This window comes from Mustela lutreola, chromosome 4 (genome assembly GCF_030435805.1).
Source record: "Mustela lutreola isolate mMusLut2 chromosome 4, mMusLut2.pri, whole genome shotgun sequence".
In the NCBI taxonomy this organism is placed as follows: Eukaryota; Metazoa; Chordata; class Mammalia; order Carnivora; family Mustelidae; genus Mustela; species Mustela lutreola.
The window spans coordinates 63431559-63456233 of NC_081293.1; the positions used below are offsets into that span (position 1 = coordinate 63431559).

Below are 24675 nucleotides of genomic sequence, written 5' to 3' on the forward strand. Positions count from 1 at the left end.
GAGTGAGAGAGAGAGAAAAGAAAAAAGAAACCTGTACAGAAGCCTATATTTACACACAAGCATCACGTGATGGGTAATTAGTCAGGTAACTACAGGTTTTTCTCGGCTAGAAAAGTATACGTTTCATCATGCTTTGAAATCTGCCTTATTATCAGCACTGCCGTGAAAACAATGTTTTATTTCTTATTGAGTGAATAGGCCAGGCATGAAGCATTGTTTTTGTAGGGCCTAATAAAATACTTTCTTTGTGAACCGAAGAAGCAGAATGGGTAGTTAGAAGGTGGAGAATACCCTCCATCATGATTAGTAAGTAACCATTTTAAGGGAGGTGAGGATTAAAACAGTGCAATTGCCTAGAATACGAAATACTAGATGTCATGCTAAAACCATCTCTTTAATAACCTGTCACCTAAAAAATAGACAGATTACGAACAAGCTGATAATAAAAAAGATAAGGCAGAGCAAGTCCAGTCTGGATTTGTTTATTTCCCCACACATTTCTGTGACTGCTATAATCCTGAAACATGTAAAAGATTCCCTTGAGGAAGAGATGAATTAATAAGTGCCAGTATTAATACGTAAAGTGTCTACACACAACCAACCCCTACGACAACACCAAAAATCCTCAGGCTAACGGGCTGGCTTCGAGTACGTTCAAAATCTCTCCTAATGAGTTTTCCAAAAAAGTCTATAGATGACTGGCTACGGATTAAGCCAAATAGTTAAAAAGGACATACTCCACCCCCACCGCCATCTTCCCAAGAATGTTCTCCTATCAGGTACCGATGAGACAGCCCCTCTGCTAGAGGGTGTCATCCTAGGAAAAGCTAGGAAAGAAGTCAAGTCAACCACTGAAGGCATGAGGGGTCCCAGTTCAACTCAGAGCAGAGAACTCCAGAGATTTCCAAGGCTGATCATAAAAGTGGAGCGTTTACTCAACGTAGCAGGTACGGCTTTGAAGTCAGAGCGCCTACATGATAGACCGAAGACCGTTAAGGGGAAGATAAGACAAACACATAAGAAAAAGATACTGCATTATATTGCTCCTCACAGAGTGAGGCGCTCGGTGGGTGTAGAGACACTAAGGACGATAAGAGCTCTGTAAGCAGGGAAAATCCTACGGGCTGCCAAGAGCTCCAGGGCTTAACCTGCGTCTTAAAGAACAGAGAGCATTTTCTGCAGGTAGAGAGTCCTGGAAGGGGCAACTCCAGAATGAATGAAGGCAGGAGCCACGCAAAAGGCACTGCAGAATCGAGGGGCAGGAGGGGAGGTCGGCGTTGTTCAAGAGAGAGGAGACCAAGCAGTCAGACTAGTTAGACTGAAGCAGGTTTACATAAAGGATAGGAGATAAGGCAGAGAGAGAGGCGGTCTTAACATTCTGGGTGCACTTCGAGCCTGCGGCTCTACCTTTACAGATAATAAGGAAATAGTCACAGTTCTGTGCCGAACACCAAGAATTTCAGCGAGTTTTTGGGACACAGAAGCCACTGAAACATCCAACAATAGAAACACCTCTGTCATGAAACATGACGCGGGCAGAAAGAAAACCACGTAGAGAGCATTTGAGGACACTGTCATAAAACATGTGTCCAGAGGTACACCGGGGAGGTAAACATGAGATTTTGCTAGGGAGAAAGGACACGCATAGGCATTCAGGTCTCTGCACACATTATATATACATCAGTGTGTACATCCATCAAAGCGCGAACAACAGTTACTTCTGGATGGGAGGAAAAGAAGCCACATACCTTTTCCTGCTTTTTGCCAGCAAGGCCCACATTCTGTAATATGACCGAGGAGCGCCTTGGTAATAAAAACAACACCGGTGAAAGTTATTTCATAAAAAAGGAAAAGCCCTGGAGCCTGGGGTCATCGCTGGATGCTGGCCTACAACATTTGTACTTTATCCGATAGGCATGGAGTTACGGAAGGCATGAGGAGGGGACGGGGCTATAGGCTGAAAGCCAGTATTTTAAAAGGGTCCAAAGTATAAAAATGTTAGAAATTATTAAAAATTTAGAAAGCAGGTGGAGCGGTCCTAAGAGAGAAAGGCAGAGGTAAGGCTCGGTTCTGGGATTTCAGGGGAGAACGAAGAGACCCCAATTTACCCCAGCATGCTCACCACTAATGGCCAACACACAAGGGGCGGGGCAATCAGGAAACCCCGAAATGGCAGGACTATTTGCTCAGCCCCTACCGTGCACGAAGCACTTCAGAAAAGCTTTGAAAACCCGCCATTATTCCCGTCTTTCCTAAATAAGTATGTTTATTAAAATGGGGTAAAAGTCCAAACCTCAGCTTTTCTCTGCGGTGACCTGCGCAAACTATAGACTTAAACCCATAATGCTGGAAGAGAGAAGGGGAGTGAATCTTTGACATTTAGGAAAATTAATGTTTTGCAATAAAACCTCACATGTGAAGTACTCTAAAAGATAAACGAGCTGTTTGGGAGAATCAGCGTCAACACTAAAGAGAATTAAGCCTAAATGCCCAAATCAAATATCTGCTCACAAAACCCTCTGGAAAAGTCACATCAATTCACATGTAGGATGTATGTGCTTTGTGTTCCAAGGTGATGCCATCGTGATAACAGCTATAATAATGGCCTACAGTCAGTAACATGCAGCGGCTCAAGAGAGGAGAGGCAGAGCACAAACAAACATTTCAGAGTTGCAATCATAGGAGAAAAGCATTATGCATGTCCAGCCGGGAGGGGAGCTGTTGAATCAAACCACATTTTTCAAGCACATCTGAGGCATGGAGTCAGTGCTGCATTCCTTCCACCACAGGTGAATAGAATTATTGCTCCAAGTTCGTCCGTCTATCTATGATACCAGAAAGTCATGAGCGTGCGAGAAGCTAAGGCTGCCCAAAGAGGTTTTCCAGTGGAGCCTAGGTATGTCACCAGCAACAAAAGGTGGCATACACATATATAGCAAAGGACTCAGAGCGCAGCTGAATTTCTTCCATTTTTTGTTACTTTCCCATCAGCTGGTGACACCACAGGTAGTTCATCGTGAAATTAACATTTCTCTTTAATGAAGCTGAAACAAAATTACGGGTTGATTGCTTTCTCCATCGTGGCCTTTTTTTTTTTTTTTTTTAACCATAGAAATGACCACAGAGTACCTGACTAAAGACAAAATACCAGAAAGACAGAAAATGAAAACAAACAAAAAAGCCAGAACAGCTAGAGTCCAGGAGGAGGACGATGCATTCAACCAACACACGTGATAACTTAGGGAATACTTGTTGGTCTTTATCTTATTTGATCGGAGCAGGTTAAACAAGCTGGACACCACGCTGGTATTCAACTGTGGACCTTTAATGAGGCAAAAACCAGCTGAGGCAAGTACTCCCTTAAATGCTGTAATACACAACTACAGGAATCACAGAGGCTGGAAAAGCACAGCACTGGTATTGAGGCCCAGAGACTGCCGTCATATCCGCCGACAAAGATTTTCATTAGATAATAGTCTACATTTAATGCTACCGTTTAAGAACCAAACCAAACCAAACACCCAGGTAACCAAAATTAGGGAGTAGTGGCTAAATAACATATTTCCCCCTTTTCGCTCTGAGAATCAGAAGTTCAGGTCATGTAGCTGGAGAGAAGAAGGGACTCACACTTTAGTCAGCGTCATGATCTACCTGGAGGCTGCCAGGCCGGATGGATGGATATCGCAGTCCCTCTTCCACTGGAAGCCGTTCCTCGTTTGGGTCTAGGTTTCTCAGCACAGATGAGCTCATGAAATATAAATGGGTAAGCAGGTGTAAAAAGAACACCCAAAATGGATCCTAAGATGAGTAACTAGGATGGTGAGGGATTTTTAAAACCACATCCTGGGGAAGAATCGAAAAAACTGGGATTGTTTAGGCAAATAAAGAGAGGTTTAAGGACTATTTCAAGCATCAGCTCTACCAACGTCCAGACTGACAACTCTCTGAAGACTTTGAAAAAGGCACGAGTTTCTTACCTTGCTCATGCATTGTAGTCAAGAGGTGAATACTGGTAACCTGAATACTAAAAATAACACTAAAAATTCCAATTTCACGTTCTCCCCCTTACTTCTGCCCTGACATCTCCAATTCTAAAAGAATAAACTCTTAAATTCTACAAAATTCTCTTCTGTTGACTATCCATCTTCAGTCCGCTCTCAAGAGAAAACAGCATACGGAATTCTAAAAAGCATTCATTACTCTAGAAAACACTAGAAGATCCACAAGTCAACAGAAATTCCAAATGAGAGGGTTATCTTAACTGGGAAAGAGCCATCATGAGTGATGGCAAGACGAGTATCCAGACAGCAATATCCATGAGCAGCTGCCGACTGGCTCACACATGCGTGGATTTTGCAGACTGACTTTCCAGCAGGAACAGCCGAGATGGCTGAGTGCAGACAAAATACAGGATTGTCATTTTTTTCAAGACACTTCTTACACATGCATTCTACCATTATTTCAGGACAATGCTCAACTGTTTGATTACATGGGCAAGCTGAATTTTAACTTTAAAATGAAAATAAATAACCTCCTGATCTGTTCCCAGATCTTTATAAAAGTTGTCCTAAAGCTTTGAATGTCTTGGATACAGACTCCTGGAAATGTGAACATACCAAGTCCTTTGGACTGTCAGTTTACGATGGCATGAAGCAAGCTCGTGAAGAAACAGCCATGTTGGCCCTCCGACAGCATACTTCTCCAGTGTTAACTGAGTCACAGTGAGCTTCTTTAAAGAATACATGGTTCACACAAAAATACTGTCAGAGGGCCTTTAAGAAAATTCTTTCCAAAATACATTTACAAATTTTTGATAAGCTCCATAGGTAATTGATTTCTATTTTGAACTCAAGAATTCTATAAAGGCCAGATCCGTTTCAGCGAAGAGACCCTTTTGTAGGGATTCCTCATGGTATTCACGAATAGAATAATTCAACAACATATCATCTAAGAAACTTCAGAACTTTCTACCTTGAGGGAAGTAGTATAGCTAACAGGGCAATGGAAGTTTAAATATAAACACTAAATAAGCTCAGAAGACTGTTTGCTATACATACAAAGTTTACACCTAGGAAGGAAGGAAGAGAAAGGTAGGAAGGAAAGAAGAAAGGAAGGGAGGGAGGAAAGGATTGTCTTAATAAGCATGTCTTCAAGCTTCGTGAGTTCATGAGATGTATCAGGTGAAAAATCTTCATTATGATAAACTGTCAGCACCTTAGCAGGCTTCTCACTGAAAACATTTAAACTGTTTTCTTCAACGCAGAGTGAGAGTCCTACCCACATCCACACCCCAGGAAACAGTCTGACATATCAAATGCAAAAGTGATCTGAAATAACCAGTTGAAATACAAGGCCTCCAGAATTTCCAACCAAAGACTGTATAGTCAATTTCTAACCAAAAGTACTTGAGAAGTCACTGACATGACTGGCCACTCATGGCCCAGCATGTTTTGACAAAGGAAACAAGAGGAAAAAAGTTATACAACATAAAAATATACATATCTATATGTAAAGAAACATATAAAACATGTATATTTTATATTTAATATGTAATATACATAGAAAATATCATTTTATAGTATGTATATATGTGTGTCTATACACACACACACACACACACACATATATGTATGTATGAAAAGTTCAGAAGGATTTTAATAATAGTCTTCTACTCAGGCAGATAATAATGAGAGTAAACCCTGCCCTCAACACTACACCATGTGATTAGGGAAGTTCAAAAGGGACAAATAAACTAAAATATTGCATAGCTCCCTATCCTATAAAATCTCCCTCTGATAATAACACGCTCATCATACTAGGACTTCAGTATCATAAATGCTTCCATTGACACTAACTAATTATTCCTCGGTTGATCTTCTCAAACACCAAGTGAGATAAAGCAGGGTACACGCTATTACACCTCGTTTACACCCAAGAAACCTAAGGACGTAAACAGACAGTGACTATTCCAGGAAGTGACAGATCCGCAGGACAGGTGGAGCCAAGATTCTCCTGACCTCCCACCCACTGTGCTTTCAACACCATCGGGCTGCCTTATTCCCCAAAGCACAATAAAATCCGAGCAGCAGAAGGGACAGGGGGAAGCCACACTTTCTCAATTTGATGGGCCTTTAGAAACAGAAATTGAACCAAGGGAACCCCCATCATTAAATTCAGCTGTACCCACACCCACATCCTCTGGTCTCTTTTCTCAATTTCAGCTCAGACACTTCTATCTTTTCTTTCTTTTTCTAGAGACACATTTGGAGATGAAACCATTCATAACTGCCCATCCACAGACAGTTTGTGGCAGCATAATTGACAATGAGTCTGCTGCAAAAAAATGAAAATGCTGTTTTAATAACCTTGGCCTAAAATACATTCTATTGTATGCCTCAAAGGGTTTCAATAAAAAGTCAACCTGTAGAGACATATTTTCTTGGCTTAAACAACAATCCAAAGCATATAAATGTAGTCCAACTATAATGACATATTTATAGGCCAATAAAGCTTACACTGCAGCTTTCATACTTCACTTAAAGGAACTCTGTAAGAAGCAGTGTTATATAAAATAATTTGATTTTTTTTCCAAACTATAGCCCAAGGAATAAAAAATGCAAGTTTGCTATGTTTAACTGATAGTGTTTATATTCCTTAGTTGCTAAAAATTTTGAAAAATGAAATAATTCTTCATTTGACGACTTCCTACTGCCATACCAAATATGGGTATCAAGTCCACTTTATTACAAAAGCTAAGTAATTCTAAAGACAAAAATAAATAACTAGAAGCTTGTGTAGTGAATGATTTAATCAACCCGATTCTTCTGGAAAAACAGGTTCCTGTGTTCGTTATGCTTATGAATAATACATTCCTTAACCCTCCTATTTTAACATAGCTCTTTCCCCCTCCCCTCTCTTTTTTTCTTTTTCTATAAACTTCAGTATGAAACTGTCTGAGAGAAGGTAAAACATCTCACCGAGTAAAGTCACAATTTGAATTGGTTTCATATTGAACTTTCTTTCTTTGAAAAGGACAAAGAGGAGGGAAGGGGACAGAGTCCCTCTAACACATCTCAGGAGTGTTTTTGAAGATTATTGGTTTTCCCACTATCTAGATGTGTCATTTTAGTCACCAGTCATTTTGCATCTTAAACGAAAACTGCAGAGATTTGTAAAAAGCAAACATGATATCCATAAATATTGTCCTCGAAGGGGAAGGAGATTAAAAAAAAAAAATAGGAGCTGTGTTTCAAATCAGAGCAGTTATTGGAAGCTGCCATTTGGGGCAGAGTTTCTCTTTGCAGAGTATTAATTTGTTGGCAGACACACATTTGTGAGAACATTCTTGTTTTTTTACTCTTCAGAGAGAGACAGGAAGTGACACAAACTGGGATTAAAGGGAACTTATTCTACCTAAACACTGAGCAAGAAGAGTTCTTTAATTAGCTTTTAGATGGCAAAATCCCTTCTTTAAGAGTCAAACTAATTATTTTGTCGTTACTGATGTTTTAATGTGATGAAATACTTCGGTTAAAAACATAACGTACTGGAGTTTTATTTTAGCCACAAGAAAGGTGAGATCTTTCCATTCTTTGCTTACTTCCACCAGAAAAAAATGAGGGGGGTCTTAAATAATCTCAGAGTTCATCTTCTTTCTTCAGTAAGAACAATGAGGAGTTGGAAGTGTTCTACAGAAGGAAAAACCTAATAAGTGTGTGAACTTCCATTAACAATGTGGTATTGGAAGTGGTTTCAGTGTGGCCAAGAGAAAGAGAGATAAGAAAACCACTGTGTAGAAAGAAAAGTACAGACAACAAATATTTTGATGTTGCAGACACAGAAAGGAAGAGGTTGAAGAGAAAGTTGCTGGGACAGGAATGTGTACAGCAAATGACACCCCCTATCTCCCCAATATAAACCCTAACAATGTAGACTTGTAAACCTTAGATCAGGCAGATAATGGAAACTCATTACATTAAGGAAAGTTTTTGTTTCTCTTTCCACATTATTACAACACAGTGTGCATTCCAATTACAAAAGCTATTTGTCTCAAATTCCCCACAGTTCATACCAACTGAGTAGAATTTCAAGGCCCCAAATACTATCCTTAAAGGGGTATTTTACATTAAAAAAAGAAAGAAAGAAAAAGCACATGGTATTTCTTGTTCACCAGAGGAGAGCCTCCCCATCAAATCTGTTAATTATTTTCCCTTCCTCAGCACTAATTGTAGTGCTTTTTCCCTTATGAGACCCACCAGCACACCCCCCCCCCCCCAATTAGAATCACCTAGAAAGTCTTTTATCAGTCCACATTCCTTGGCCTTGCCTCAATTCCACTGAATGAAGAATCTGGGGAAGCTGGACGTAGCAATCAGTATTATTTTTAAAATTCCCCTAGTGAGTCTAAAACACAACTAGATTTAAAAACCACTAAGAACTTTGAATATTCACTATAAATCAATTTCTTCTGATATCAATTATTAAAAAGTAGATCATGGACATTTTTTTTAGAATTCAGTAAGATCAAACCCTTTAAATCTTTTGACAGAATTAGGAGATTGAGTTTCCCTTCAGATTCATTAATAAACTATCAATTTTAAACAGAAAACAACTCTGCTATAAATACTCTTGTTTATATGTGTGACATCAAGCTTAACCATCTACACATCCTTTTGTTCCCCCAGGGGTTTCCTGTTCAGTTTTTTATTAGTAACAGTATATTCCATAACTAAAAAAAAAAAAAAAATCAAACAAACAAAAGAAGCGTTTTCATGTTAGGGAAAACACAAGACAATAGCAATACAACCTAGGGTATACATTAAGAAAGTAATACAACAGATGTATTATTCACCATTATCACACATCAGAAGACTAGTCACTGTTGTTGATGAAATTAGGAAGTGTAACAGCGTATATAGGAAATTAAGTAAAAAAAACAATTTGGGGGCTTTAAAATAAAACCACCCGATTAATAATTTTCCCTAAGTGTACACATGACCGTCAGGCTGCCATGTCCAGAATATTGCCGCCTGACAACTACCAAAAGGTGACAGGAAACTGTTAGACGTTGACTCAAATTGCAAGAAAATATTAATATGATTCCCAACACACAGTACAGCTCATCACAAATCAGAATCACACGGAAGACAGTTACTGCTGTTATGCAGTTTCTTTATGCCAATTAAGTAAATAGTCTAGGTTTGTTGTAATAGTTAAATCCTAGGCTAAAAAAAAAAAAAAAACAGGAAGTTGTCACATTAAGGCATAAAATAGGGCTATGAACATCAGCATTGTGCTAGAATGAAAGAAAAAGATGCCTTAATATGTTAAATGTGAAGTTCCTCTTTGCCTAAAGAGGAAATAGCTGGTCTAACTCAGAGGTCAACAGCTTTGGTCTTGAGCAATGCTAGGAGAATAAGTCAGTGAACGCCACAAGGAGATAGGAACAGAAGGGGGAGAGGGGAAAAAAAAAAAAAGAAGGTCACAAAAAGTCTCTGGAGATGAAAGTGTTAAGTTAAAGCAACAGAGTTAATTCGGGAGCCCCTCCTAGGCACCAATCACCCCTGTGCTAAATAAACCCTTTTTATCTTCAATATCAGTGACTCGGTAAAGTGCCCATCTTTTTCAGGTGAGGAACCTGAGGCCAAGAGGTTAAACAATTTGACATCGCTCTCCTACTCCCCATTAAGTAACTCCTCTCTCTTCCTCACTCTGTTTTCCACTCAACATAAACAAACACATGAAATTCTGACATGGTATTAATAGATACCATACTAACTTCTTTGAACAAATATTTAAACTCTTCATTAATTCAATCTCAGGCGCCCTAATGAAGTCTTGTGCCTTCACACCAACAGGAGGCTGCCTAAGGCCACGTGTTGTATCACGAAGTTCCAGGCATGGGGCTCCACACAGAGGAAGGCCCTGCGATCCGCAGCTAGCATCCACCCCTTCACACACCCAGGCAAACTGTCCATACATATTCCCAGGACCCTTTGAGGTCAAAGAAATTTTATGTATATATAAAATTATCTATATGACAGGGTTTCCAGAAAAGTCTCTGACCAAAAAAAAAAAAAAAAAAAAAAAAAAAATTAGGTTACTGTATACACCCACACATGCGATCTAGAAGTACAAATTATATTTACCAAGGTCAGCCTTTTCCTTGAGAACGTCTTTGAAGTTGAGTCCACTGTTGAGGGTTGACTGCCTGTACTTCAGCAAAGCTTCCTTCTGTCCATTCCTCCCCAGGGCTGTGGTCTTCACGGCGCCAGCACGGAGGCCGCATCTCCACTTGGAGCAATCAGAGTGTACCCACTTGACCAGGTCTTCAAGTTTCACGATTACCTTTTCGGAAACAGCGATGACTTCATCCTACAAGAGGTGGGTCAGGGAAGAACGTTATTAGTGGCTGGGAGGCCAATGGTGAGTTTTCAACAAAAGCCCCCTCTGAAATACGCTTTGAGTGGCTTAACTTTAGGCAAGCAGACAATGTGCTTTTTGGCGACAGAGAATCTTCAATAACTGACTTCAGGGGCTTTTCACTGCTAGCTGTCTAGTTGAAAAATAATGTGGAAGATCTATTTGTTATACGGTAAGAGAGTGTCCAAAAATCGGGCAGTCATTCTGAGAGCCATTTTTTATGCTAGTTGCCAAAGCCCACTCTGCCCATCTGACCAATCGCTTGGGTGAAAGCTAATTTTTAGGTGCAGTTAATTGCAAAAGTAAAAAGTGAGAACTAGGTGACTAATGGTTAGCCTGTCTCTATATAAATGGGCAAAGTAAATCTGGGATTCTTGGAACTCTGACTCACCCCCAAATTCCTATGTTTATGGTACATTTTCCCTTGGCTTATACACAAATATTGAATTTAACTTTTGTCCTAAAAATTAAATAAAACTGTGATGTAATCCCAAAAGAAATACTTCATAAATGTTATGTGCTTCCCACTGAAAGAAACTTACACATTCTCATGTTTCTTAAAAACTTTGTAAGTTGAGAAATGAACTGATTTTTTCTTTTAATACATATGGGGTAAGAGGAGAGAAGGTGAACGAGGAGAAAGCCTTTGAATCTAAGAAAAGTAGTTGAAACTTAAGTTTCTCGTATGGATCATAAATTTGAATTTTAAGCATCTCTAATTGCTTCCAGGAAACAACCAACTTTAAATATCCAGCAAGATATTTAATAGATATCCATCCATGGAGTGAGAGAGCCTCTTTTACCCAAAGATTCTTTGGAAAAGGCTTAAGAAGATCATCTCACTGGGTTTTAAGTTAAATTATTTGAAGCATTTGACATTTCAACTTGAACCGACTTCTTTCATTTCTTTTACTTCACATTTCTGAAGAAAGCTTAGCTGTGAAAACCCCTAAGCTTACAAAATCTTAGAAATATTTTTGACAAACAACAACAGGAAGATGTCTCTAAGCTATTAAACAAAAGGAATTCACAAGTGATTTTGGCTAATTTTGCTGTTAAACATGACTCTTTCCTCCTCCTCCCCCACCTACACACACACACACACACACACACACACACCACTGCACACGCTACTCCAAAGCAAACAAAAACGGGTTTATTAAGATAAGCTTCACACAATGAGAAATCCTGGATTTAGTTTTTAAAAATGTTTTAAGGTAGGATCTAAAATTTCACTTTTCCTTATCCAGTTCCAAGCTGCTTCTGAGAACCAAGTTTGTTAGGCAGCAGCAAAATAAATGCTCTCTCAAAAATGAAAAGTAAAACTTTTGTAATGGAGTCCTTTCTCTTATCAGGATTGAATATGAACTTCCACTGAATGGGACCCAAAGTGGAAACTGTTTTTATCCTCTGCTCAAGGAAAAAAAAAATTCAGTACTTTATAAACAATGGAGCATATTACAAAGTACCATTTCAACGGATGATTTCACTCAGATTCACTACACCATCCTCTTGAAATAAAAGATCTGTCGTTGTCACGCATTTTATAGCTATTACATGGTGATTATTAAATGTCAGAATGAAAATTCAGACTGGGTATTGTTTCAAAGCATATGGGAACAGCTTCTGGACAGGGCACACGAGAAATCAAGTTTAGAATATTCCAGAAAATAATTAAGTCTCATGGTATATAAGTCTCAACATTAGCAAAGATGGAATTTGGCAAAATGTTACCAAATACGGTTCCTTAGACTAGACCAGTTTGGAGATGAGTGTTATTTTCAAATAGCTCTATGATCAAATGATTATCATTTCAATTACCAGTTGCTTCAGATCTTTTCCAAGAAATGGCATGACTAGCTCTGGCTGGCTTACAGCGCCCGCCAAACAAATAGTTTATTAACCAAGAGAAAATACAATCCTTATGATGTCATTGATGAATAAACCCATCTTTCAAGATTCAGTCTATAGATTTTGTCCTCTCCTTTTTTCTCTCTCAGAAGCAGACTTTATGAATATACCCACATACATAAAAACAAATGCAGGAATTCACATAAACACGCATAAGCTATAAACCCAAGTTTGGATGAATTGTGCAACCACCAGTATGTTTTACTGTGGATTCACAGAGAAACTGGCCTTGCAACATTGTCAAATGCCAGGATTTAGAAGGAAATCTGATAAGCAGAGGGGAGGGGGGGAGCAACAAACCAACCCAAAAAACAAAACAGCGAACATATATATAGAAAATGTCTCAGGAAACATTGCTTTGTACACACAATGGCATAAATCACATGTTCGTATTTACTATTCTGAGCGAGCACTGACTACAGTTCCTAATACTCGCCGTTCTTGGGCAAGCCTCTGTCCAAGAAAGAATTTCAATAAGCTCATCTCATGATTACAGTAGCTCTCTGCAAACCGAGCATTAGCACTGGATAAATATTGCTGATTTACTCTAATACAACACAAAAGGAGCACAAAGAAATACATTTTGTTAGTCTCATAAAGTACCTTGGCTTTTCAATTAACCCAGCTCCCAATCAATATTTATGGAGGTTGTGTTGAGACACTACCGAAATCCGGATTCCCCTGTCACCATTGTTTTACCTCTGTATTGCTGCTCTCTGTACGCATTCTAAAAATGGGAAAACTTCACACAAGGTCTCCAGACTTCCATCTTTTCATAAAACAAAATAGTAAAATAAAATAAATAAGATAAAATAAAATAAAATGAGAGATATCTGCCAGAAAAAGAAAAAAGTTGAAAGTGGTTGTTTTCTTTAGATAAGATGTGAGATCTCTGATTTCCAAGTACTGTCTTATAGTCAGTCGACATTTCCCTCATCTGCCTGGCCCTAGGGCAGCCGGCCAGCAGTTAAACTTGCACACCCTGATTTAGTCCACCTCCTTCATGTTATTGACGACGACAGTGAGGTTCAATGACATAGCCTCGTACCAACTTCCAACAGAACTTTGACAAGCCTCCAGGTTTCCTATCTGCCAACATGGCATTCTTCCTGGACGCTGGAGCCTTTCCCTGGGTTCGAATCCCAGGCCTGCAATTTACCCACTGTAGAACACCGGAAAACTTCTTTAACGTCTCTGTGCTTCCATTTTTCTTTAATGTATTAAAAAAAAAAAAAAAAAAAAAAAAAAAAGGACAATAAAACAATCCACCTCTTGTGGTAATTGTGAGGATTAAATGGGCTAACATAAATGAAGTGGGATGACAGAGTTAGTTACATGTTCATTGCCATGAGTCCTCTGCTCTGTTTTCCAAATGGTGCCATGCAGAGAGGAGTTTAGATGGTACATGGGTAAACTTTTATTTTTTTTTTAATAAGTTACTCATTGCTTATTTATTTTTGTGGTTACCTTCCATTTATGGGAAAGTGGTACTGGTTTTCCATTTATGGGAGATTTAAAAAGTTTCCTCTTTAAATAAATTTAAGTTAAAAAAAATAGGTCAATTTGAATAAAACCATTAAGCAAACACAGGACATGTGGGTATGGCCAAAAAAATTGTTAAAAAACAAAAAAAGACAAGATGCTATGAAAATGACTGAAATTTGGGACAGTGTATTATATTAGTGGTTCTCAAAGTGTAGTCCGGGAACCTTGGGGAATCCCCAAGACTAGTTCAGGTGGTCCACAGAAGCAAAACAAAGATCATAATAATGCTAAGACATAATTTGCTTTTTTCAGTCTTATTTTCTTTCAAGTGTAGAGTGGGGTTTTCCAGACACTATATGACATATGGTACGGCAGGAGAGTAAATGCAGAAGCAGATATGAGAATACAGCTGTCTCTATTAAGCTAAGACAGTAAAGAGCTTATAAAAATGGAAAACAATGCTACTATTTTTACTGTTTTTTTTTCCAAAATATGGTTAATTTTCACAAAAATGTGGCACTTATATAATGGGTTTATATTACTATTTTTATTTTTTTAAATGAACTTCCAGTAAAATTTCCTGTTTTGATGTATAGTTCTATGAGTTTTAACACATGGCAACCACTGATCTGTTCTTGCTATCGAGTTCTCTTTTCCAAATGTCATATAAATTGAATCATACCATCTGAAATCTTTTGAGACTGTTTCTTTCACTCAGCATAACGCCTCTGAGAGCCATCCATCCATGTTGCTGCATGTACAACTGCTTGTTCCTTTTCACTGCTGAGTAGCATCTCCCATGACACGGATGTGTCACAAGATGGCTTCTCCATTCACCCACTGAGGGCCACGGGCTTCTTTTCAATTTTGGGGACTACAAATAGAGCTGCTGTGAACGTTCACATCGAGATTTTTCTGTGAACAGACATTTTCAATTCTCTATAACAAATACTCAGAACTGCTGGGTGAGAGTCTATCTGATTTTGTAGAGACCGTTTTCCAGAGCGGCTGTACCATTTTGCACTCCTACCAGCAATGGAGGACAGAGTTCCAGTCATTTCCCATCCTTGCCCGTACTTGATATGGTCTTTGTTAATTAACTCATCATTGCCACTCTAATATGTATGGAGTGGTTTCTCATCATGTTTTACATTTTCATTTCCCTAATGACTAATGATGTTGAACATCTTTTCAGGTGTTACTTTTTCATCTGTATATCCTTTCTGGTGAAGCGCATGTTGAAGTCTACGGCTCATTTCTCAAATTGGGCTGTTTATTTTCTTACAATTCAGTTTTGAGAGTTCTTGTATCTACTGAATACAGGTCTTTTGTCAGATATGGGATTTGGAAATACGTTGTCAGATACGGGATTGGGAAATATTTCCTCCCATCCCGTGGCTGTCTTTTCATTTTCCCAAAGCTGAATAGCTTTACATTTAGAGGCATGGTCCATTTTGACCTAATCTCGTATAAGGTTTGAGATTCAGCTTGACAATCATTTTTTCTACATACGGATGTCACATTGTTTTTATTTTTAAATGAATCAACAAGTACTTTAGAGGTTATTTTTCAGTTTTAATTTATAATGCAGTAAAATATCAGTAGCTATAGCCCACATAAACAAAAGCTCTTCAGCATCCTCAATAATTTGAGTGTAAGGGGTCCTGAGTCCAAATATTTCAAAAACCATTGTATCCTATCACGAAAGCAAGACCTTCTATTATTCTCTTTTTCTTTGCCCTCTTAGTGGCTTTTGATAATGAACAAGCCTACCTTTGACAAAATTCTCCCCTCATTAAGAACTGTGAAGCGTCTGAGATATTACTCTACTTCCAAACTTACAAGTTGGCCTGCCACAGTTCCTCGGACACTGGCAGAGCACACAAGACCCCCGGTCAGAGACAAAGAACTGTTTCTTACTTCTAGCCACAGTGGAAGTCTCATGTTTGTGTGGTTTCTTCAATACCCAATTCCCCAAATGAGATCCAAAGAGGGTGAGATGACATGTGCACGTGGAGTGGGGTGCATTATAGGAGTAGGACCCTGAGGGCAGGGAACCCAAATCTTTAATACTGACCAGTAACCACACCTGTTTTTGTTCTGGAGAAAGACACTTGCTCTGTCTCCCAAAGCAATTCACTATATAAGCATCCTTGAAAAGACTGTAGAGCAGGTGGTCAGTGGCTCTGCCCACGAGATGTGTTAATACTCAACGGATCCATGAAGAACACCCACCCAACACCTACCACCTCTATCTTCCTTTGTTTTGTTCAATATCTCTTCATTGTTCTATCTCCCTACCAGGAAAATGTAGGAAACATAGATCCTTAGATGTAGTCTGGGTCTAGATCTTCTCTGCATGTTACTCTTTGAAGAAATCATTCTCCATGGGAATTCCAATATTCACCCTCTAATCCTATGACTACATTCTATACTTTGGTTCCAAAAATTCATCTAGATTCCAGTCCCATGTTGTGAATTTAAAATCTCAGAATCAACTCGGACCCACTGGAACTGCACGGCCCACTTAGTTTATTGTAAGAAAATATCTTAGCCAACACAAGAGAAATTTAACATCCCCTCAACTATGGCGAGCTTTCCCCCAATATCTATTCTTCCTTTCTTTAGTAATAAACGGCTAATTTGATGCACACAGAATAAAAACACCATTTCCCCTGCTTCCCTTATAACCAGGTGCAGCTATGTGACCAAGTTCTTACTAATATATATATATATATATATATATATTAGTGATGTGTGCCATTACCAGGTCATGATCTTAAAAGGAACGGATACACCTTTGGACCATACACATGAGGACAAATCTCTCAGGAGAAAAAGACAGAAGAGCTGGGTCTCTAGGCAACCTCAGAGAGGAGAGCCACTTTCCCAGCCCTGAACCATCTACCTGTAGGCTGTGATCCAAGAGAGATTTTGAACTCCCGACTTATCTAAGCGATTTTAATTCTGGGTCTCTCTGACACAGAGATAAACCTCTATCTTTATAAATATATCATTCTTCAGGAGAGACAAGATGAACACAGCCTTCCTTATAACACACCATGTGGTAAGGAATAAATGATCATTGCTTAAGATAGCTATATTCAAGGGCACCTGTGTGGCTCAGGCAGTTAAGCATCCCATTCTTGATTTCGGCTCAAGTCATGACCTCAGGGTCGTGGGATCGAGCCTGCCTCTGTTTGTCTCTCTTCCTCTGCTCCTCCCCTTTCTTGTTCTCCCTTCCTCTCAAATAAATTAAAAAAATCTTAAAAAGAAAAAGGATAACAATATTCAGCTATGTTAATAAAGCCCAAATGATTGTGAACACATAAATGTAATATCAAAAGGGTTGGCAGGGAGAGAATGGAATGAGAACAGGAAAACATGGCATATTCATCTCAATCCTCCCCAAACATCTTAGATTTTTAAAATATTCTCTGTAGCAACTGAAATGTGATAAATGTTGGGAACACAGACACAGCAACAGGTAATGTTAGCTAAATAAACAGTGAAACCGGGACGCCTGGGTGGCTCAGTTGGTTAAGCAGCTGCCTTCGGCTCAGGTCATGATCCCAGTGTCCTGGGATCGAGTCCCACATCGGGCTCCTTGCTCAGCAGGGAGCCTGCTTCTCCCTCTGCCTGCCATTCTGTCTGCCTGTGCTCACTCTCTCCCCCTCTCTCTCTCTGATAAATAAATAAAATCTAAAACAAAACAAAACAAAACAAAAAACAGTGAAACCAAAATAATAGTCCAATTGGTTTCACAAGAGTGGGATATTTTCATCTCGATAAAAACTAAAAATGAAAAGAAAAAGACCCTGTTCAATGCTAATTTAGAAAGACCAGCGCAAGCACATCCGCTCATGCCCTCACCACTAGGGTAGGCAGGCGTGCCCATGGTGCACAAGGAGAAGACGGTGCCACCGCTGGGCCTGGCTGGGTTGGTCCCTCTCCCACTCTCAAGCCCCCCTCAGATAACTGCAATTCTAGGCACCTACTCATGTGGCCGATCACTCTTCCGGTTAGATGCTGGTGCTCTAATAGTTAGATGCTGCTCCACTAACAGGACACCTACAGAGCGGGTAAAAAGGTTTCATTCTACAGGCACTTGGTTGCCAGCCAGAGCATCAACAACGTTAGGGCACAACAATGTCATGGGCCAGCCATGAAATGAGAAAAATGAAGAGAGTGCAGAGAGCATTTCCTGCCGCTCTGTTTGCTAGGTCTCAAGGATGATCCCTGTACCAGGGTAGGGTCTCAGCAGGAACTAGAATACTTGTGTCATGATGATCCAAGGACGATTTTACCACGGCACTGATGACAAAGGTGTTGGTGGCATGTAGAGGAGCCACAAGAGATTGAGAGAGTACAGGAACTTGGGCTAAGAGCAGGTCAGTTATCATGACTTGAAAGCCAAATTGTCCAAGCACGGAGCCAGTGGTTGTCCTATAGGATAGAGTAGATCCTCTACCAGTGGCGGTGCCTCTTCCTTAGAAGGATTCCAACACCCTGGAGGAAGCTCACAGGGAATAACTCTCTGCCTTCACCCCCCTTCTTATCCCCATCCTGGCAGGCCACCTCTATGGCCGAAACCCATGAGAAACCACAGGGCCAGCAGCTCTGCTAAGGGACTCCAACCAGTGCACCTGAGGGCAGAGAGCAGAGAGTAGGGAGCAAGGCTGACCTAGTGGGACCCCTACACACTCTTCCCATTTAAGACTTTATCCCTCCTCCTCCATCTGGTGTAATAATATCCATTTATCCTCAGAAATAAGGAGGGCAATAGAAGGTAGCAGTTGTTTTTTAATGTCCTGAGAAGACAAAATAAAATGATATCAACACGAAGTTGGTCTCTGGACTGGGAATTACTGTTCTTATTATCTGTGACATAATGGTAAATCTTTATTAGGCACCACGATTTCATGCTGAATTGCATAACTCCACATTCTACAGTAAACACCTGCACTGCAGAAACTTCTTAGTGGCAGGTAGCCTTACTTAATCTCTCTACTTCTCTTGTACTTCACGAGGAGCCAAGGACTGTGCTGTGCCTAACGCATACAAAAACTGCCTATTTTCATGGTATGCCATCTCTGGATGTTCCATGCTGGCAGAAATGAAGGGATACTTAGCACTGGCTTTGGAGTCCGCCTGCCCCAGGTTCACTAGGTTCAAATGCAGCTCTGCTAGGTCTAATGTCCATAGTCATCTTGGGACATGATTTCATTTTGCCAAGGTCTCATCTAAAAAATGGGTTGGGGGGTGGGGTGCCTGGCTGGCTCAGTCAGGGGAGTGTGTGACTTTTGATTTCAGGGTTGTGAGTTCAAGTCCCACGTTGGGTGTAGAGATTACTTAAAAAAAAAAAAAAAACTAAACTAAAAAAAATGGGGGAAAGTAAGATTAAACAAAAAAACAAACGTGCCTCCTAGGGCAATAAGGATGTTGAAGCTATCAGAGTATAATGGTCAACACAGAGTAGGTGCCCAAGAAATAACGGTGATTACTATTACTATGTCACATGGCTTTAACTGAAAATGAGGGAGTGTGGACGAGGGGTATCCATATACCACTTGCGAGTAGCTGTGTATATTCCTAACTTCTCCTAATTCTTTATCAGGGAACAATGATACCCCTGTAGCTACTGCTGGGTACCACCAAGGGGAAGCTGGCCCAGAAAGCAATTAACGCCTGGCCTTCTAAGTCATTCTCCTCAGTCCTTGAGGACAGAGCAGTGGAAAACTTTGAGCTGTTTTACTTTACCTACACACTAATCCATGAATTTAATAGACCTTCTCTTATCTGATCTCTACAAGGACTCTCTGAGGCAGGTGTTCTCAGGCCCATTTGAGAGATGAGAAAACTGAGATGGAACCGGAAACCAGATTTGGCAGCACCTTCGTCCAGCTGGCAAATTGGTCTCTACGGTCCTTTCTCCAGCAATGCTCCTTGCTACTCCCACCCTGGGACAAGGGAACTTTCCCCTAATAATGTCCTGGGAGTTGGGGAGAGAGGGGATTGGGATTTAAGGTCATTTTACAACAAAAGGTATTTTAATTTTTGATTGGTATTGTTTTTGTCCCTGAAGTAAGATTACAGGAATTGCCAGTCATGAGCTTTTTAAAAATGTGAAGAATTTTCTGTTGTCTGAGTGATGAAGATATCCTCTCAAATATGCGCTAAGGTTTAATTTGACTCCCTGAACATGATGAAATGGATTTGCCATGGAGGCTCATTAGTGTATTGGGTTCCAATTTCCCAAGCCAGCCCCTTCTCTTTCAACCTCCTCCCTCCCTCCCTGCAGACATTTAGGTGAAGCTTGTGGCTCAATGAACTTTGGAAATCCACCCTGGCACAATTAGAGGGAGTAAGCAAACAGAAGACGGCTCTGAGGTGTGATTTGTCAGATGTAATGCGACCATCCTTCATGGTATAGCCGAAGGCATTTGCGTATCAAACAAGTAATTCAAAAATCCTAAATATTTTATGTTCCTAAATACATTTTTAATACAAGCTAATTTAAAAACTGTTAGGCTGCAGCCTGCTCCCCTGACTAGAAGCCCATCTCTAAAGAAAGCCCCAGAAACATCCTCTTAGCAATTCCCAGTTTCATATCTTTCCTTTTGGATTGGCCATGTATGAGCCTTTTTTCCCCTCCCTAAGATTAAAAACAATTCACACAGAGAACAAGAAGATGAATCCCAGTGTTCTAGATATTTCCTCTCTAAATAGTCAAGTATCTGGTATATACTGAAAAATGTGTTAGTGGTTGAGGCCCACCTTCCCTTTGGCCAAATTAATATGGTCTAAGTGCCATAGTCTTTTTTTTTTTTTTTTAAACTATTTTCAGGTTGCTATAATGAAAACTAGCTTGGCACCCATATTCTTAGCTCTGGCCATTAAAACATTAGCAAAAGAAGATAAATGAGCCCAACTTTGGTGTTAAAGTTCAGCAGAGAGCATTCTATAAAAGCACAATCAATAACAATTAAACCTTCCTGTTTTGTGTAGCCTCTGTTTAAATATGAACATATGATTTAGACATGCTCCCTCTTGTTAAACAATTTTTTTTTTGCTCTGTTCACTTTGCAGAGTTCACATTATTATCCTTACATGTACAATGGCGGCAGAATAATTTGAAACCCACAGCTTTATTTAATAATGTAATTATCCTATATTGGATTACTTAAAGGGGCTTTGTATTTTTCAGTTCTGGTTTTCCCTACACTGGTGATATGCTCTGCCGTGGTAAATGATTCAGGCTTCCATCAAAAGCTCTAAACTCAGTCTGGAAAAATATTGAGTGTTTTTGAATAAGCCAGGATTAATGCAAGAGCCAATTTGCAACCACAGTTGGTGACCTTTCTACTCCTGTTCAAAGACTGCGGTGGGCAGGCCGGCACAGAGGACAGACCCAAGCAACTCCAACGGCCTAATTCCAACTCTGCTGTCGCTCCAGGGAGGTTGTACAAACCCCAGAGAATAAAGGCCAAGTTTTCTTCAAGGTAAGCTTTTGAAAGGGGGGCAGAAACTTGCATAGCTTTCCGTGCCTTCCAATATCCTGTACACTCCCAAGTGGAGCTTAAAGAATGACTGAATGAACGAATGGATGGACAGATGGATGGCTAGACGGATGGACGGGTGGATAGGTGCATGCATGTCTGGGGGGGGGTGGGCAGATGGTAAACAGTAGCCCTCAGCTAAATATGATTTATATAATGAGAAATTGTCATAAATGATTTCACTCATTCAACAAATATTTAATGAACACCAACTGTAAGTCAGTCAGAAATAAAACAGACAAAAATCTCTACCTTCCTGGAGTCTGCCGTCATTAGGAGTGGTAGGTAGTGTATGGTGTGTGGTCTGTGTATTAGGAGAGAGAGGAGTGGGGAAGAAGAGCCAGATAATAAGCAAAACTGGAAGCACAAGGACTAGAAGAGGCAATAATGGAAGACTAAGGGTGAAACTGGGGATGATTTCAAATCCAGTGGCAGGGCAGGTCTCTCCACTAAGACCCTAAGAAACAGGAGCTCTCAAGGCCAGGAGGGGAGGGGAGAAGCAGGGAGAACTCAGGACATTGCATGCAGAGAAAACAGAGGATACACAGGCACTCGGAGGAACATGGTGCAACACACACACCATGGTGCATGTCTTATAGCTGATGCATGCTTCTACATTTGAATCCAGACTCCTTTTCTCTTAATTTTCAGGTAGGTTTAGCATGGAAGCTACCCTATATATCAACTTCCATTGTTAAAAATTGACTAAAATTTGCTACTGTCATCTTTTTCTCAAACCTTCAATGCCTACATACCTATGTTTTGAACACTTGGCTGAAAACCAAGTTGCATCTACCCAGAAAGAGAAATAGATAAATTCTCCCATGAAATAGCTGATTTCCTCAGAATTTAAAAGGAGGAAGGGCAGCTGCTCTCTGACACATGCACAAGGTTGGCGGGTAGCTAGGACATGCTCATCACCTGTAGGCACCCTCATCAGAAACAGAAACTGGGACAACAATCCCTTTCATTTGGATGTTTACGTCTTTACATGGACACATGCCAGCATGACTTAATGTCCCTCCTCAACCACTGTGTATGAAACATACCTATTTTCTTATACATTAAGGAGTCTGTTTAATTACACCAGCTACAGGGGCCTCCTTCCCCTTCCCTCTGCAGACTTATCACACCAGACACGATGCCGGTTCCAGCAAAACTCTCCAAATTCACTGATCAAGACGTTAGGTTTAAGAAAGACCCAATACGGCTTGTTGACACGCTCTAAGACTAACAAATCTTTAAAAGATTAAAGCAATCTGCTGTCTACCATGTATGTCTTCTGTAATTACAAGCCCAGAAGAGCGAGGAGAGTGTTTGGAAGGAACCACCCAGGGAGAATACATAACAAAAAAAGGAGGGAGAGGGGGAAAAAAAAAAGAGAGAGCTGGTTAGGGTAAGAAGAATATCATTCAACCCTCATCAGACTAGCCTTAGGCTACAGTGACTGGTTCCCTGCTGACAGCTAATTTGGCTCCCTACAATGCCCACCTCTCTGCAGTCATGACCTTGGGTAATCCCTCCCCTTGAGTGTAGGTAACACAGTAGCCAACAAACAGAATTAGGCAAATGGATGTCTTTTCTGAGATTAGGTTACAAAAGGGCTGTGGCTTCTGTCTCACTTGCGCTGTGAGGGAAGTCAGGCGCCATGTTGGGAACTGGCCCATGGAGAAGACCACCGGCCATGGCAAGGGACTGAGAGAGGCCGTGGTCACCTACCAGCAGGGGATGAGACCCTCATCCCAACAGCCCTCAAGGACCCGTGTCCTGCCAACAAGCAAGTGAGCCGCTTAGAAGCAGACCCCAGTGAGCTCTGAGATGATCGTAACTCAGGTGGGCACCGTGATTACAAATTTGAGAATCCCTGAACCAGAGGCACCCCACTAAGCCTTACCCGGACTCTTGTCCCACAGAAACACTGAATAATAAGTGTTGTCCAAAGACACAAAAATTTGGGTAACTTGTTATACAACAATAGATTACTAATACACTCACCTTTACTATGGGATACATGCACGCATTTTTGTGTGATAACGAAATAAAGTCTATGAAAGAAAGTGCTAAACACCAGTTTTGAATCTGCTTGAAAATTAGACTAATATCTGCTGGGAAGTAGAAAAATGCTTCCTGCCATTGCCTCAATCTTGGAGCAACTACCTGTATAAGAGGCCTCTTCTTTTTTGGGGGACCCACAGAAATTTCCAAGAACGCTATTTAACAATACGAGCATATCTTCCTGGATGGAAGAGGAAGAGTAAAAGATAATCTTGCCAAGTAAGGCTAACTTTATGTTTTCTTTCCTCCAAGCAACTAAAGGGTAAGGGGCTGATACTACTCATCTGTTCGCCACCTCCCACAGTACCCTGGATATACTAATAAATATTGTTTGAATTGAACTGAATAAAAATCTGCAGCCCAAAGGCCTCTGCTTAAAAATAGAAATGTTTTTCAAGAGCAGTATTGTATTACGTCCTTAGCTACCAGAGAAGAAGCCCAAGCCTTGTCTCTCTTTTTCTCCCCCCACCTTTTCCAGATTCATCTTTGGAAGGCCCTTGGCACAGCTGCCCAGTCAGAACTGTGTTGCCTATAAGCACAGCACAGTCTGCAGGCCCCGCAGGCACACAATCCTCCAGCCCTCACGGCCAAGATCAAGATGTGGCTTCTCTTTGCTTAAAAAGAGAAACAAACAAAAATCAAACAAAAAGGGCAGAAAATTGCCTTTAAAAATTCAGGTAAAATAAATAAATAAATAAGTAAAGGCAACTGAAGTATCTCAATATTCCCAGAATGTTTTCACTCCACTGCTTCGAGGGGTCATTTAAGGAATTCAGGGGGTCAGGAGTGATGTGAACACCTGCTTGGCTGTCTATTGAATTACTGATCTATAACATCAAAAATGTGGAGTGAAAAACAGGACCTGTAAGCGGAAAGGAAAAAAAAATACAACAACAACAGAGCCTGCTGATAATTTTAAAAAAGACACTACCAGTTAGGTGATTCATATAATTTGCATTAAGAAAAACATCTTCAGCCTTTTTACTAGATCCTTCTTTTTGCCTGCCCCGATAGTTGGGGATGCATATTTTACAACCCAATGCATTGTTGCTGAACACACATTCAGCTCCCAGGAGCACAAAACACAATTAGACTATTATGGAGAATATTCACAAGAAACAGAATGGAACAGATTATTTCACTTAAGACACACAGAATTCAATTATTTTCTGTATTTATAACCCATGTACACCCGATTTTGGAATAATTTGGTGAGGAGACAGAGCACTACAGCAGTGTTTTC

At 40.3% G+C, this 24675-nt stretch overlaps 1 protein-coding gene and 1 long non-coding RNA gene across 2 annotated transcripts in view; one reads left to right on the plus strand and one right to left on the minus strand.

The window, feature by feature from the left end:
- The window catches only part of ARID5B (AT-rich interaction domain 5B), a 177551-nt gene that overhangs the window by 137211 nt on the left and 15665 nt on the right, over nt 1–24675 (minus strand). Inside the window, exon 3 of the mRNA XM_059170155.1 lies at nt 10149–10374. Coding sequence (XP_059026138.1) covers nt 10149–10374 — 226 coding nt within the window. The remainder of the gene's footprint in view (nt 1–10148; nt 10375–24675) is intronic.
- LOC131828925 (uncharacterized) lies at nt 21241–24140 on the plus strand. Its single transcript, XR_009352613.1, has 3 exons — nt 21241–21320; nt 22970–23210; nt 23911–24140. It is a non-coding gene; the product is annotated as an uncharacterized LOC131828925 (long non-coding RNA).